Source organism: Lepidochelys kempii, chromosome 17, assembly GCF_965140285.1.
Source record: "Lepidochelys kempii isolate rLepKem1 chromosome 17, rLepKem1.hap1, whole genome shotgun sequence".
NCBI lineage: Eukaryota > Metazoa > Chordata > Testudines > Cheloniidae > Lepidochelys > Lepidochelys kempii.
In genome coordinates this window covers 7,182,917-7,200,365 of record NC_136396.1, presented here as the reverse complement: position 1 = coordinate 7,200,365, position 17,449 = coordinate 7,182,917, and the positions used below count along the sequence as shown (strand labels likewise).

Genomic DNA, 17,449 nt, shown 5'->3' with positions numbered 1-17,449 from the left:
CATCAGCCTTTACTCACCTGAGACCTTGGTTTTAGTGAGAGTACCCTTAGCACAGACCGTGCAGTGGGATTCATTTGGGTGCTCTGGTGGATCCCTGTTGAAGTTAATAAGGCTCTGTACAGGTGCAAGGCCAACCCATGCAGCCTGACTGCAGGCTTGGGGCCCACCTGAAGAAGGGATCAGACCCAGACCCAGTTGTTTTAAAACCACTCTGTTGGAAAGTGTTTACTTAAAATGCTGAGACAAATAGTTCGTTTTGCCCCTGTACTATGAAGAGTGGGACTGAAGGAAGAGGGACAGCTTTCAGGAGGGATCTAGTTAGGTGTGACACCAGAGGCTCCGGATTGTATGCTGGTGGCCCAGTGCTACCTGACAAACAGTGGCCTCTCTGCATGTAAACACTGGTCTCTATGCATGTTCAATAAAAGTCATAGAATCATAGAATATCAGGGTTGGAAGGGACCCCAGAAGGTCATCTAGTCCAACCCCCTGCTCGAAGCAGGACCAATTCCCAGTTAAATCATCCCAGCCAGGGCTTTGTCAAGCCTGACCTTAAAAACCTCTAAGGAAGGAGATTCTACCACCTCCCTAGGTAACGCATTCCAGTGTTTCACCACCCTCTTAGTGAAAAAGTTTTTCCTAATATCCAATCTAAACCTCCCCCACTGCAACTTGAGACCATTACTCCTCGTTCTGCTACCATTGAGAACAGTCTAGAGCCATCCTCTTTGGAACCCCCTTTCAGGTAGTTGAAAGCAGCTATCAAATCCCCCCTCATTCTTCTCTTCTGCAGGCTAAACAATCCCAGCTCCCTCAGCCTCTCCTCATAAGTCATGTGTTCCAGACCCCTAATCATTTTTGTTGCCCTTCGCTGGACTCTCTCCAATTTATCCACATCCTTCTTGAAGTGTGGGGCCCAAAACTGGACACAGTACTCCAGATGAGGCCTCACCAATGTCGAATAGAGGGGAACAATCACGTCCCTGGATCTACTCGCTATGCCCCTACTTATACATCCCAAAATGCCATTGGCCTTCTTGGCAACAAGGGCACACTGTTGACTCATATCCAGCTTCTCGTCCACTGTCACCCCTAGGTCCTTTTCCGCAGAACTGCTGCCTAGCCATTCGGTCCCTAGTCTGTAGCTGTGCATTGGGTCTTTCTCCTGCAACTCCGCCTGCCTGCTGCATCACTTAACAGCTAGCAAAACCACCACCAGCTCTTACACCAGTTTGAGTCACCCATTCCTAGAGATGTAACCCGAGAATCTTCCCTCTGCCATATTCGGACACAGGCATTGGCAGATACTGTCAGAAAGGACATCTGTATCTTTAATAAAACAATCACTGCTACAATTTAACATCAAGAATTAACATCGGTTTCCAGTAGTGCCAACAATGTGCTAGGCCCTGTACAAAAACAAAGGAAGCTATGTTCTCCACCCTGAAATCACTCCGCTTGAATTCTTCATAAGACAAGTGTTTTTTTACACACCGGATTTAACTGTATATTATATCTTTAAAAAGTAGGACAAAGCCATAGTATTTTTCTCTTTTTATTTTACAGTTCACAATTAGAAACCTATCGATAAATTAAACAGTTCACCCTTCTGTTTGGGAGTTTCAAAACAACCCCTCCTCTTCCTAGTCGTGTTGCCAATGCCACATCATTCTGGAAAGATGGCTCGAAGTGCAATCCATCTAGGTAAGTGTAAATGAGAGGCAGAGCAGCAGAACTAGCCATCTGTTTTCAAGCCCCTTAAAGGTTTGCACGTGTTTTAGGAAATCAGCCAAAGGTAGAAACTTAACTGGCAGTTAACTTAACTTAACTAAAAAATTTGGAATAGAAAATATACTGGACAGTTGGAAGCAAAATAATTTGAAAGACAACACATTATTTTATCAGTCTGAGAAGGTTACAAATGTAGAAAAGCATTTGAATGGGACTTTTAAAACCATGAGGCTGCCAGTTCATATTTTAAGGAACACTAGCAAACTGGAATGGCCCTTTTCATAGAATCATAGAATATCAGGATTGGAAGGGAGCTCAGGAAGTCGTCTAGCCCAACCCCCTGCTCAAAGCAGGACCAACCCCAACTAAATCATAGGAAGATACCTTAGGTAATGCTTTCTGAATTCAAAGCAGAATTATCAATTTAGGCCCTGATTAAGAAACACACTTAAGCATGTGCTTAACTTTAAGCGTGTGAGTATTCCCATTGACTTCAATGTTAAGCATGTGGTTAAATGCTTTGCTGGACGGGGGCAGCAGGTTTCCTATTTCTAAACATTAATTTGGCTCAGGCTCCAAATATTGTCACCATTTCCAATATTTTCTTTTTATAACAACACATAAGAATGGCCCTACTGGGGCAGACCAAGGGTCCACCTAGCCCAGTGTTCTGTCTTCTGACAGTGGCCAATGCCAGATGCCCCAGAGGGAATGAACAGACCAGGTCATCATCAAGTGATCCATCCCCTGTCGCTCATTCCCAGCTTCTGGCAAACAGAGACTATCACAAATGTGGCACAAGTACATCTGTCAAAATGATGAGCTCCAGTTCCCAATGCATATAAATCCTTGGAAGAACACGAAGAGTTTTAAAGTTAAACCAAGCTGAATATCACAAGGGTGCTGTACAAAATCTGGGAGGGCAGCTTTCGAAAATGTCTCACTGCAATTATGCACTAATGCTGCGACCCTCCTTACCCCAGTGCCACAAATATGAGCACAACAAGGGCTCCAGTATCTAGAAAAGCATGTGCCAATTGTCTTGAGCTCTGTTGGACTGTTGTTAGGGACAGCGTCTGTTAATCAAGGCTGCACTGGTGTCCCCTAATTCAGCACCCAGGGGAATGCTGCCCAAGCAACAACAACAAAAAAGGATGGCCGGAATGCCGCCCCTGGAATTGTGCCACCCCAAGCACGTGCTTGCTTTGCTGGTACCTAGAGCCGGTCCTGGTTAAGTGGGACTTGAGTGGTGCATTTGCTTGTTTCATGTCCCCTGCACAGTGATGAATTTACCCTGCAATGAATTAAAAAGCCAAATCCAGAAACGGCTGAGTCAGCACTTGCCTTACCCAGGAGGGAGGGGGATGAGAAACCAGGAATGGAAAGAAAAAAAAAATAATGAACACACTTTTAAAGAGAAAAAAAAGTTATATGTTTTTTCATTTATGCTAGCATTACTAATGTATGCATTACCAGCTATTCTGGCCATATCTGTCTACTGTTGCCAACTTTTGGCACAAGCAATTCTGTGTATCACAAGATGTAATTAATAATACTTAATAACAATACTTAGCACTTACATAGCGCTTTTCATATTCAAAGTGCTTTACAAAACAGATAATGAGTCCTCACAACACCCCTGTGAGGTAGGTAAGTATTATTATCCCCATTTTACAGATGGGGAAACTGAGGCAGAGAGGTTAAGTGACTTGCCCAAGGATAAAGAGGGAGTCAGAATTCAGGAGGTATTTGGCCTGATCCTGGTCTCTCGTACACTGATATAAACAAGGAGTAACACCCATAGATGGTGTAAAACTAGTGTACGTGAAGATATCAAAATCAAGTCCCCTGGCTCCCAGTCCTTGCTCAGGTCCCTTGACCAAACCTGCTCCACCTAATACAACAGGTTCACCACCAGAAATGCTACAGGAAATTGAGAGCACAGCAGAAGTGAAATCAGAATCTTAAGGCAACACATATTAACAGCTCCACAGTTGCATATCAGGTTGGAGTGCACACCTATGGCTCTTTTATACCATTCTAATGGAGCCTAAACATGGGAGCGAAAGTAGTTTCGCAACTGTAAGTGTAATCAGCTATGGGCCTTACTGTCCTCAGTCCTAAACCAGTGTAAGTCAGGTGTAACTCAGTGAAATTACACCAGCATAAAACCGGTTATGAGAGCAGAATGAGGTTTTATGCAGAAGTCATGCATTCTGGACAGCTTCAGTATGGTTCACCCCTCTGTCTCTTCCCCCACAACTCCAAAAGAATCTGATCGTATACCATTTCACAGTTTCAACATTTCCAACTCACTAGCTTTCAGCAATCAGCATTTAAACAGCACCATACAGCATTTCTAAGACTGCGTCAATACTTCCAAAAAGTGTCATTGCATGCAAATATCAAACATACAAAAACATCAAGAATGCTACGAGATGGTACAAAGGATATATATGATCACAAGAAGACCGTACACAATTTTATCTTACTTTTATTAAAAAGACCAAACAACTCACTCATACTTTAACTATGCCACTTATACGTTAGATCGTCATTCCCTAACCTGTGGAAATTCAGGTGCGTATCCCTCCATCTATCTACCTATCTAGAAAGAGAGAGAAACGGCAATCACACAGAGATACTTCTTCAGATCTGTCAGGCACAATTCATGTAAACAGGAAAGGAGTATTCTTTACACTTCTTCTGGCACTGTGGGATACAATGGGGAAGGGGAGTCACATGCGCCATTACTGACAAGGAAAATTAGCTTTGAATAGATGCAAGAGGAACAGAAATTAGATTGACTGATACACAATATACACCAAAAATCTGAAGCATTATGTATGTTGAAAAAGGTGGACAGCGGATGTCTTGTCTATTGTTTTGACTTTAGAAGAGAGGACTGGTATTAAGACAAATCCTTTGTTCTAAGTACAAAGGAAATCTCCTTCCAATGCATTAGTATGTCACAGCTGAACAGGGAGGAGGTGGAAATCACATCTGCCAAATGAAGTAGTTGGGACACCTCCAACAATAATACTTAAAAAACAGAGAAGAAAGTGACAGGTCATGTGCCATTTAATTCATTGCAACAATTCAAAGAATGCACAACAGCAGAAAGGAATCAGCAACCAAGTGATGCTTTGAAGTTGGCAAATATCTCATGACGCTTCACCTGTGTCTGTCTGGAGCATCAGCAAACAAGATCCAAACAAACTAAACTAAAAACCCAAACCAATCATATACAGTATTCCACTGATTTGCTTCCCTGCAGTGTTTTCAAATTACATTTACAGTAACAGTGAGGGGGAGAGATACCCAAGACCAATAGTAATTTTTTTTACTGGCTCAGCACCAGCTCAGAGAGAGAAAATGAAAATTAATTCTTCAAATGCGATCCTTGGCATCCAATTAAAATGTTGTCAACCAGCAGATGAAACCCTAAACTGCTGGAAGGTGTGAAGGGGGATTGATGCATGGTGCTGCTTGCATTCCTCTTCATTTGCTATGAAATCTGCTCTGTAGGCCTCATCTGAATATCTCCGATCTGGAAAAGACCAATAGGTGATTTTACAGTAGCACTGAAGCCCATTTTAAAAGGTTCGCAGTGTGCTAAACATAAACACGCTAAACATGAGTGAAACATAATAATGACAAACTGCAAATGAACACAATGCATATGACAAGATATAGATCCCTTCAGAGTTATTCAGCCACCAGTCATTAGGTTCTGTTAGTTTTTAATAACAGGTTTTTTTCTTTTAACCATGATTTTTTTCTTCTAACAGAATTACAGTGATTTTAATCTTAGTACACAGAAGAGAAAGAAGACAGCGTAAACTGATATTGGTTATAAATCCTCATGCTTCAGGGCATAAAGCAACTTCTACCGAATGAGAGTCAGGAAGGAACATTGCTCACAGCCAGGTTATTCTATAACCGCTTATAGCACAGATTCTTGCAACTTTCTCTGAAGCAAGTAGTGGCCACTGTCAGAGAGAGGACACTGGACTAAACGGGCCACTGTAATGATTCAGAAAGACCGCTCTTATATCCACATGTCTCATGCCCTGGCTTTACAGGAGCCCATGTAAAGATCTTGCTAGACATTTTTTTCATGTCCAAAGTCATCTGACATGTTTTCTTGCTTTCGTGGTATGGACTGATATCTACATGGGTCTCCACTCATTAATATTTTTTTCAGAGACTCTACAAATGTGGATTGTCGGGGGTTTGTCACTTCACATCAGCAAAGAGCTGAAACACAGCAGAGAAGCGAACTATTTATTTATTTATTATATAGTGGGTGAAAAATATGTCTGGAAGCACAAAAGATTTGAAAACCCCTTTGGGACCCTCGATGAAGAGGCATAATGCGAGTACAAAATAGGTATCAGGCAGATTTCCTGAAGTGCTCAGCACCCAAAATCTGGCCATATAGCTGAGGAATGAGTGGAGTTTGTGCATAACACAAGTTATTTTCATGTCTGAGCCACAAATTCATTGTGATTTTAAAAGCAACTGAAAGTAAAAACTACTTCAAATGCAAATTTAATAGAGGCATAAAAGCAAGACAGCCAGGAGCAGAAGATCAGCTCTTCAGTGTCTAAGAACTATTGGATTTAGTTGTGGTGAGGTATTGGAAATTTGATACTTCACTCTGAATTCGCAGCTTGCAGGTGTCCTCACTGGTAACAGAACCTGTGCTCTTTAGCACTAAAAGCACAGGCTTCTGGAACTAAAGGAGCAGCAGCAGTAGTAGTCTGTTATCTTCTGTGTGGACCAGCCACTGGAGGGGAGCGGGTGCACCTAGGTGTCAGACCTGTTAACAGCCCATATGGCATCTTTGGGTGAAGTACTCAGTACCCCTTGGGAAGAGCTGAGGGACAGGAAGGATGGTTCAGTGGGTAGAATGCTAGCCCTGTAGGACACCTGCATTCAATTCCTGCTCCGCCACACGCATCCTCTGTGACCCTGGGCACTTAGCAAGATTGGGCCCTAAATTGGTGACTGGTAGAATCTGATCTAACCCCAAGAATGTCAGCAGGACATCAGGCGATTCAGTTCAGAAGGGGCAAGAGATGTCCATGTTCCTTCCATTTTATCTAGGTTCTAGAAGGAGTCCCAGATAACTTTTCTCTGGGGGCAGGAACTTTTTATCTTGTAGACGTACAGTCTTTAGCGGTTGGATCCTTGCAGTTTCAATGTTGCCATAAGGTACATGTAAACGAAAATGATCAATGTTAATCCCTAGGCCATGCTCTTCTGAGCTCACAGCTGATATGGAGACTACAACGCTGATTAACAGATGTCAGATCTGCAAAATTCCCCTTTACTCTTTCAGTTACACCCAACAGAGATGTTATTTTACATGAGCTGCAACTTACCTGTACATGAGGTGGAGCGCTTAGTACATATATGACAGCATTGGCCATATCTTCAGCTTTTAGACACTGGAAAGACAGAACCAATATTAGCCAAGACAAAGGATTACTTAGGAAAATATAACAGTAAAATTGCTCAGTTTTTAACAAACAACACTTAGTGCATTTCAAAAAGAAAAACAGACATGGGGAAAACGGCATAAACAATTTAACAAGGGAAGTGGATTGTTTTTATTTTTGCCTCGGCTATTATTAATATTACTATTCCAACAGTGCTTTGATGCATCAGCTGAGATTAGGCCCCCAGTGTGCTAGGTGCTGTACAAAAACATAGTGAGATAGGCGCTGTCCCAAAGAGCTTACAATCTAAATAGATGAGGCAGGCAAGACTCAGAAGGGAAACAGAAGCAGAGAGAGAAAGTGACTTGCCCAAGGTCACGCAGCAGGGCAGCAGAAGAACAGAACTAGTTTTCCTGACTTCTAGTACCGTGTGCTCTCCACTACACCACTCTGCCACTCCTAGGAAGTGTCTTTCACCTTTCTGGACCTCAGACACTATCCCTATGAGACATATTGCAAATACGTCTAGCAGATTTTCAGCCAGTGGCATAGTCATAATTTAATGCCTGCAAAGATGATTTTACCAGAGCAATAGATTTTCAGAACTGGGCTGTTTGCTAAGGAAAAATATATACTCTTCTCTCCCTGCCTTAGTCAGCGGCAGACTATTCAGTATCAAAGTTAAACATACTCTATGCATATCACTCACTTGTGCTGGCTTTTATGTTCCATACTGTGTATAAACAAAAAAGGTACCATGATCTAACCAGCATAACTAGTGAGTTTGGGATGTGCAGAGAGAGTTTTCAAGCTGCCAAGGGAGACCTGCTCCCTAGGTTAGGCAAATTGTGATCACACACAATAGATTCTGGCAGGCTCAGGTTGGGTTTTAAGCTTGTTTTAATGGGATCTGTTTTATTTAGACACTTTCTTAATATATTTACAACCCAAAAGGCTGATCAGAATAAAACTCCCAGTATAGTCATTGTGTTAAAGATAAAGGGACAAGTCCCAGGGTGTGTCCAAAAACATCTGGCCCAATAAGCAAAGGATAGCAGCAGCAGCAGAAACCACACATGGGAAAATCACCCTGGCAAGACTCCTCATTTCCCCCCTTTGAAAGGAGGTTTTGGGGTGAGCAAGGGATGTGGCCTGTGACAATGTGCATTACACAGATCCACTGGGCCAAAATCCTGCATAGGGTGGGGAGGAGAAGAATCAGACCATATCTGATACTCTTATCCTTGGCCTGGATTACAGCTCATGGCTTTACTTAGGGTCAGACCAATCAGTTGGGTTGAAGATTCCATCCCTCAGCCCCGATGTACTTCCTCACAGACCTAAACTTTCTGCCCTTTACCCAGGATGGAGACCTACATTCTGCTTTTGTAGTGGGGAAGAGGGGGCAATGTAACTAGGAGAGATATGGAAAAGCAACCTTTTAGCAGAAGGCTAGGGGTTTTATGAGGAATGGGGTGACACTCCAGACTTCATGGACAAACTGCGTAATAATTAGGAACATTAAAATTTCCAGACTGGATCAGTCCAGTGACCCATTCAGTCCAGTGACCCATCTCCATACTGATGAGTACCAGCCATTTCAGAGGAAGGTACAAGAACCCTGCATTTGTCAATTAAGGGATAATCTGCTCCCTCGGAAGGTTCCTTCCTGACCTCCATTAGTTTGAGGCTGGCTTGTGTCCTGAAGCATGAGGGTTTATATTCCTCCTACAGCACTTCATTAAATAAATCAGATTTAAGATGAGCTCCGAAGGCAAGATGCTTAGTTTTTAAAAAATATTTTAAACCAACATCTCTACAAGAAGCTGGTTAGAGTCTGAATTTCCAAAACCGCAAGGTCGAACTTTCAGAAAGTGTAGTAGCTAATGGAGTACACATTCTCTCCAATAAGACACAAGTCACTTAAACCCACACAATGTTAAAAATTGGTTGATCTTTATACTTGGATGTTCTTCTTGTAAATAAGAAAATTTTAAAAAAAGACTGAGACATATTAAAATCTACAAGGTATATGTGGAGGTCAGTGGTTCAGTCTGAAGAGTCCAATCCTGCTGAGAACCTCCTAATGGGTCCTGAGTCCCTTCACCTCCCATTGATTTCAATGAGAGTTGAGGGTGCTGAGCATTTTTCAGGAAGTGCTCAGTGACATGCAGACTTGGGGTCCTAAAAGATTATTAGTTAGAGAGAGATAATTAGCCATGCAATCAGTGTAAATGTACTCTGCATTAGTTTCTCAGTTCCCTACCCTAATGCTCTCGTAGGTTGCAGCAGCTCTTTCTGGATCATTATCGTGAAGTTTAAAAGCAAATCCAGTTTCCACCAGTCCTGGAGATATACACTGGAAAAGAACAGAGCACATCCTAATGGGATCTGTAACTCCCCTTTCATTTAAAAAAAAAAAAAAAAAGACAACTATGTTAAGAGAATAGATATTGACTTAAAGATCACTGAAGGGTATTACCATGGGGACCTCTGATAGATATCCCCTACCCCACAAAGAGAAGGTTCAGCACAGCAAATAACAAAATAACTTGCAACACAGTATAACTGCTGAATAAAATACCTTTGAGAGCCAAGCTTACTAAACAGTTCGAGCAAAGCTACTATCTGACTGGTATTATCCATTTTTAATACATTTCCCCTGCTTCCTCAGTAAGTTACTGCAGCTCAAAAAAGGCTATTCTCCCAACAGAATCCATATCTCCTGTCTCTTGGTCTGGTTCCCCATCCCTTTCTCAGAAGGGAAACTGAGGCACAGAAGGGCTAAGTGACTCGCCTGAGGTCATTCAGTGAGTTAGGGACAAAGTCAGCAGTAGAACACAGGTCTCATGACTCCCAGTGCGAGGCCTTGTCCATTCACATTTCTATACTTACGTCTATACTCACGTTATCACTTCACTAACATGAATTAAGCCTCCTCAGACCCTGGTGAGGTAGATAAGAATTATTAACCCCATTTTACAGATGAGGGACCTATGGCATAGATAGGTTAAATTTCTACAAGCATCCTTAATTTTGGTTGCCTCAACTTTTGGGTGTTTAACTTGGACAAATTAGGTGCTGATTTTCAGTGTGTGGTATTCTGAAAACTGTTAAATCTGTACGCTGTCACTTTTAATTTCAGGGATTTTTCCTGGTCCTTCTTGCAGGTTAGGGAGGTTGGTAGGGGATCATGTGATATGAGTCTAACAGCAGTCAGTCAGCATTCAGCTTAGAGTAAGGTTGGGTGAGTTGTGCCGCTCTGTTTTAGGGAGCAGTCTGCTTTCTCGCTCTCTGTTTATTTGCGGCTCTTACGTGTTATTCTGAATTCTAAGAAATAAAGCAGTGTTACATGGCAACCTTGTGGTAACAGTTTTTATGTTTTTATCTAACTTCTCTCGGTGTGTGCCACGAAACATAACACAGTGGTTCTGAGAGCCTGTATGTTTGAGTAGTAGGTTCTCAACGTCCCTTGAAAATCAGGCCTGAGATATCTCAAGTTTGGGTGCCCAGAAGTTGAGGCACACAGCAAGTCAGAGGCAGAGCCAGGAACAGGTCTTCAGCCCTCTGGTTTAGGAGTGCTACCCTCGCCCTCAAAAACATGACTCAAAAGATAAAACTTCCGACACACATCACGAGCGACCATTCCACTGTTCATTACAACAGCCGAGAGAAAAACCACTCACTGTAGCTCGTATATGAGTCTTGGCTTCCCTAAGTTCTTGTCTTAGCCCCTCCGTCAATGCTGTAACCGCGTACTTGGTGGCACTGTAAAAATGAACAACTGACTGGGGCACGACACTGTGACCGTTCATGCTGAGAAGAGAACAGAAAGAAAGGGGGTGATGGGGGGGAGAGCAGGGAACAGCCTGAGAAGTCCCAAACAGGAACCAGCACCCCAAAGAGGGATGGGGGGAAACAACCTACCTATCCGACATGGATGAGTACATATGGAATTTCCCCCTTTCCCGCTAATGGGCTGTGAATAGTGGAGGAGCATAGTCAACTATAAAATGAAATGGGGGGAATCATGTACGCTGAGATTTTTTTTTTTCTTTTAACACCATTGATTTCTAGAACTAGTTGAAAAGTTCGGAATTTTTTTTTTTTGAAGGGGTGGGGGCAACATTTTTATGACAATCTTTCTGGCTTTTGACAGGAGTGGTCAGAATGTTGAAAACATTTGAAATTTTCAATGAAAATGTTCCAAGTTTTTAACCAGCTCTACTGAAGTTCCCCAAAACAAATTAAAAAGAAAGTTCAGACCCATCCCAAAGACCGAGCTCCTAGGGCTTCAATATGGGATAACACTAAGGCTCTGTCTACACTGGGAGCGTTAACCAGAGGTAGCTGGTCAGTGGTGTAGCCACACCAGAGAGTCAACAAGAAAAAAAAAAGCTAAAAGCTGTGATTTGTACTGGTGCTATATGGCTGGATAGACACCAATGGTTGTAACCACGAAAAATCTCCAGTAAACAAAGCCCGAGTTTATTAGAAGGTGAGAGGAAAGTTTGTAATTGTAGGTACAAACAGAATAGGACAACATACAGGGCCCAGCATCAGTTGAAGTCAATATTAGTACCAGACATGGGATTGTATCATGCCAGTGCAGAGGGCCAATGAAATGTGTAAACCCTACATCGTGGCTGTGAATGGAGTCCCCCTTCCCAGACGGCTTCTCCATGCTACCCCTACATTTGCCAGCTCAGTGGGCAGCGAAGAGTCTGGGCCAGGGAAGAGACCAGAAGATCCATGTGTTTGTGTAGATTCTTAAGTGGGTCAGCTGTTGTCTCTGCCTGTACCTTGGTCCCGGGCTAGAGGAGTGAATTTCATCTTCCCAAACCCAAAACTTCACCCACACAGAGCTCCATCATTCAGGCTTTACATGAATGAATGTTGTCCATGAACTGCCAGCGTGGGCGCCTGGGAGAGAAGAGGGCTCATTGATAGCCTGTGTCCCGATACCGCGTGCACAGAGGCACAAGCAGCAGCCTTATCTGGAAAAGGAGAAGCTGTGAAGTGCTACAGTACAGGCCCATTACTAGAGCATGGAACAATGTGGGACTAGTCAGCAACACATACTGGCAACCTGCTGCATGAATCTTTGGTATCAAAAACAGAAAGGCCCAAAAACACAGATGCACAGAAAAACCCCCAGTGAGATACAGAGACTTCCAGAGACAAGCAGCAGGGGAGACAGGGATGGATAGCTTTGCACTGTAAAGCAACAAAAGAAAACAGCGAAGAAAGCCAACCCACAGCAAATTAGGGTTATTTTCAGTGACAGCCACAATCCAGTCTCTCACCTGTTAATGTTAATAATGTGGCCATCATCAATGTTTCTCTCCTTCATGGACCGATAGACCTCCCGGGTGCAGATACTTACGGCCATAACGTTGACCTGAAATAGCAGGGAAAAAATGAAGATTAAAGCCCATTGCAGTGATCAGGGATTTCATGCTCATCCTTGTATGCTTGGGTTAAACTCTGCCTTGACTTACACCCCATGTAACCACACTGCAGCCAAAGAAATGGGTTTTGCTGAAATATACTAACACGCACTTTAAAACAGGTCATGGAGGGAAATGTGGCTGGAACTAGCGTTGGTGACTTGCAAAGAATCCACAGCCACCTGGGACTTCACAGTTCTCACTACAATTCAACCACTACCATTCAGAACTTAGCAGGATAGAAGTCTGATCCTTCAGCTTCAAAGCACAGGTTCTTACAACTTGAGATAAAAAAGACCCGCCATTAGCTGTCACCAGTATAGGTCCTCAGATAAATGCCAGGCAGTTCTGATTCCACCCTGTAGAGTGCAGTGGTGATATATACACCCTAGCCAGTTCGTTACAGTATCTATTGGACTTGTAAAGTTTGATACCATAACAACAACATCATTCATTTTAGGGGATTAAATTCTCTAGGCTTTGTCTCAGCCAGTATGAATTTGATTTAATTGTTTTAAAACAAAGTGAGAGGAAACTCGTGTTTGGTTGGTTTTGAGTTACGGGAAAGTGAAAACTATGTTTTCTCATTGTGAGTTCTTTGAGGCAGGGACTGACTTTTTATTCTGTGTTTGTATGACACCTAGCACAGTGGGATCCTGGTTCATGACTGGAGCTCCTCACGGCTACCACAATAAAAATAAATAAATTAAATAATAATAATAAATAATAATAGTAAAAAAAATTTTTTTTTTACTACACATTGGCTGAGCATATAAACACTACCTGGGCATTTAGCCAGCACAATGCCATCACACTGGGAACTTGAGGCTAAGATCCCCACATACCAGGTTAAAAATTTACCTTGGTTATGTGGGAGGTCTCTAGAGGTCTCACCAAAGTTGCCCTGTATTCCAGGGCTGGAGTAAAGCCCAGAATAGGCAGGGTATTTCAAATCTATTTGATTTCACAGTTAGTAAGGTCAAGGAAGTGTGAATGGATTGTTTCAATCCAAATCTTAAACAAACAACCAAAAAAAAAAAACCTTTGCGATACAGATCTTGGCTTTTAGTAGCACAAAAAGCCTCCATGAACACCAGTGCTGCTCCCCGTGAAGCCGTAAAGTTGTGAGTATAATGGCCTCAGATTCTTATCTGATGTAAATCAGCATTATTCCACTGAAGTCAATGGAGCCGTGCCAGCTTACATTAGCTGGGGATCTGGCAGCTTGCCTCTCTATTAGGCTATTTGAAGGAGCAAGGACAGGGGGGCCGGGGGGACATTTCTGCACTGTTTAATGTAGAGAGCTAAAATCATCATGATCTTGCAACACAGAGCGCTTTACAACATGCAGTTACGTTTGGGGAGGATGCCAAAAGTTAACGTTTTACCATCAGGAAAAAAAAACAAAAACCCCACCCACCACATTACGAATCTTATTAACGGCGCTACTTTAGTGACAAGTGTAGGGAAATCTATCCGTAGCATCAAAGAGCCTCCACGCCTCAGCTGGACAAAGGTGAAGAAGCAGCTGCCAGGATTCATTTTGCTTGTCCTGAGGCTCGCAATCATCTCAAGTAGTCGAAGCCTCTCCAGGAGAACGTGTTAGATCTACTGGCAAAATCTGCCAGCGTCAGAGCTACCCGTTTCAGGGGCCTCTGTGAAAATGTGCCTTACACGGTACTGTATTGTCGCTTTGCATACACGCACAGCAGAGGTATAGTCAAACAAACTGCAAAAAGCACCCCCGGTCAATGAAGAACTGTCAAAAGACCCAGAGAGCCAGGACTTTTCACCCAACCCTGCACCATGCAAGAGTTACTGAATATGGTAGTATGCATACTAGTATCTTTTGCCTCTGGGCTGGAACGTAGCCCACATGGAGTGGATGGAAGGTTCTGCTTGAATTCGTGACTGTAAAGGTCAGTGGGTAAAACGTGAAGGAGCTGTTCAAAGATTACTGTGTAAAATAAGGTGTGTACACAGCACAGGACTCCAGATGCTCCTGAGCAGAATGTAGAAGGCTGAGCAGACTTTAGTCCGGTCTCATTTAGAGCACAATATTATAAACAAGCTGGGAGAATAGAGGGGAGAATGGAAATCTCATAAACCGGAGGAAAGGAGATGGAAGATTTTTAAGAGCAGGTTAGATACACACTTATCAGGGATGGTCTAGATAACACTTAGTCCTGCTTTGAGTGCAGGGGACTGGACTAGATGACCTCTCAAGGTCCCTTCCAGTCCTACTATTCTACGAAAAGAGAGGAAGGATAGTCCTGTGGTGAAAGCACCATACTGGGGCCCAGGCACTCAAAGGTATCTAGGTTCCTATTTCAGTGAGAGTTAGGCACCTAAATACCTTTGAGAAATTGAACCTGAGTCTTTGGGCTGGTGTGGATGGGCATGACAGGTGGGACTACAGCCCTGCCTCCTAACCCTTTCCCTTTGGAGGAGCTTAGCCCTGAGTGTCCCCTATACAGCTAAGGCTATAACTATGACCAACCTCTGCGCTGAGGATGCAGGCTCTTTGCATCCTCCCCCACTTGGGCACCCTTGCAGGGGGCAGCCATAAATCACGCCATTAAAGTTTCAAGGCCTACCAGACATTGCACAAGGTGGTGGCTCTTGCGGAATTTGAAAGCCTAGATCTCTGATTTGGTGTTAAACGTTAACCTTTGGTTATCTGTTTTCTGGGCATAAACCTGGCTGCTGGAAGCCTCTCTGTGCCAGGAGATGCAGGGATTGTTCTCCAGGTATGGTGTGTGTGCACTCCTATCCCAAAGCCACCACCTTGTGATAATGCAGAGCCATCCCATGACTCGTTGGGCGTTGAGATTTGGGGTGAGATTTTCAAAACCCCACTGGGTTTTATATCCCTAAATCATATAAGTGCTTTTGAACCCTTCCCCCCACCCCCACCCCCGGTTCACACCCTAGCCGGGAGCTGCATTGTACATGTGGAGACGAGCCATGCTGAGGAAGCAAACATTGTTTTCATTCTGCCTGTGATTTTATGAGCTAGATCTTTAACTGGTGTAAAATCGGCACAGCTCCATCAAAGTGAACAGAGCAACGCTGATTAACACCAGCTGAGGACCTGCTCCAATACATGTAAAACCTTTCCTATTTTTGATCAGAGGGATTGTTGCCTTTGATCCACCTTGCCTGGGATCAGCCAGTTCTCATTTCTGACCTTTTCAATTTCTCCGCTACTTTCTGGCTCTGCCTGGAGTGATTCAAAGAAAGAAACTCAATAAAGAGATATTGGAAAAGTTGGTAATTTGCTGGGAGTCCCAAAATAGAATCAGCTGAGCAATATACCTACCAATATACCTCTCCTCTCTCAGCAATGGATTGGCAAGAGGCCATTTTTCTGCCCATCCAGCTGGAGACAAAGTACCTTAATAGGAAACAGAATCAGGGGGAAATTCAGACAAAACCATGCTGTAATACCAGCCAAATCGGAGGTCCTTCTCGAGATTCTGGCCAATGTCAATGGGAGTGCATCCGACCAAGGACTGATAAAAATCTCAGGGTTTGTTTCCCAGTTGCTCCATTCTTGCACTTAGGGGAAGGGCACAAGGGTGGCTTTAAACCACCTTTGTAAGCCCCATATGCTGGGGTCCTGCAGGAGCCTGGCTAGCCCCTGCCTTGAGACTGCTCGAATGTAGCCCTCTGTGAGCCCCGGGACACAAAGAATAGCCGTAATGCAGTATGCATCCGTGATGCCCCCGACGTCCCCCTACACCAGGGGCTGGAGCCAGGGGCTCTCTCCACACCATTCAAAGGAGCTCCTCTGTACAAGGGGCATTTTGTGGATACTTTCAGGCTAGGGGATATTTCCACTCATTTTAAGGCCCTTTTATGGGGCCAGAGTGGCATAAAATTCACACTCATGCACTGTGCATTTGTTAAATGCCAACAGCTTGCTCAGTGCTGTAGAGGACACAAAGCGGATGTGGTCCATGCCCTAAGAAGCCAGCAGTCAGGGGCGCGGAGGGAATAAACAACAGACAACAGTTCAGGTGATGAGGATCTGGAATCCTGCAGCAGAGCATTAGGGGCTGTAATAAATAAATGATAGCACATCTTCGGTTGGTGGAGCTACAGGGACAGGTTTCAAGGAAGAAACATGGGAAGAGGGATCGTTAAAAGTCAAAGTCAGTCTCAAAAGCTCATAAATGATGTAAAGAAAGAAGGAACAATTTAAAAACCCTTCCAGTAGATTTAAGGCCATAAATGTCTCCTAATGAAGGGATCTACGGTTATTTGGGGATTTTTTTTCCCCTCTCCTTCAGCACAGCTGGACTTTGAAATGCTTCCGTAACACCCTTCAAAATAAAAGCGTTCTCTAATGCTTTTCTTCCTGCAGAACATTTGAAGAAATTCTCTACGTACTATTCAGAGCACTGCGAAGATCCAATGGCCCATGAAAGGAGCTGGCAGCCTCCGTTTCAAGAAATTCTTGAAAAGTTTTGGAAAGTGCATCAGAACCAGACCAGACAGATGTTGATTAGAGGCACACATGTGGCACTCAGTAAGCATATCCCTCTGATGCATATGTAGTTAGAGAGAGACAGCAAAAGCCCCACTACCAGACCGAAAGTTATACTCAGCTACAGTGTGTTCAGAGAGTGAGATTTCCAAGCTGTGAAAAGGGGACTATTCAGAGAGGAAGAAAAACCCAGAGCTATTTTTAATGGCATTTTCAATGTTTACTAGCAGGTTAAAAGTCATGAGCCAGGTTCAGTAAAGCTGCTCAGATCAGGATGGCTTATAGCACACGGGGACCTGTGGTTTCCATGGACTTTCCCTCCAGATTGA

General features: G+C 43.5%; 1 protein-coding gene across 1 annotated transcript in view; it reads right to left on the bottom strand.

Moving 5' to 3' along the window:
• Positions 1 to 1,542: 1,542 nt before the first annotated feature.
• Positions 1,543 to 17,449, bottom strand: part of DHRS11 (dehydrogenase/reductase 11) — a 66,530-nt gene continuing 50,623 nt past the window's right edge. The window contains exons 3-7 of the mRNA XM_073315525.2: positions 12,485 to 12,579; positions 10,865 to 10,994; positions 9,445 to 9,537; positions 7,122 to 7,187; positions 1,543 to 5,281 (exon numbers count right to left, since the gene is read on the bottom strand). Of these exons, the coding sequence (XP_073171626.1) occupies positions 5,240 to 5,281; positions 7,122 to 7,187; positions 9,445 to 9,537; positions 10,865 to 10,994; positions 12,485 to 12,579 (426 nt within the window). The 3' untranslated portion in view covers positions 1,543 to 5,239. The remainder of the gene's footprint in view (positions 5,282 to 7,121; positions 7,188 to 9,444; positions 9,538 to 10,864; positions 10,995 to 12,484; positions 12,580 to 17,449) is intronic.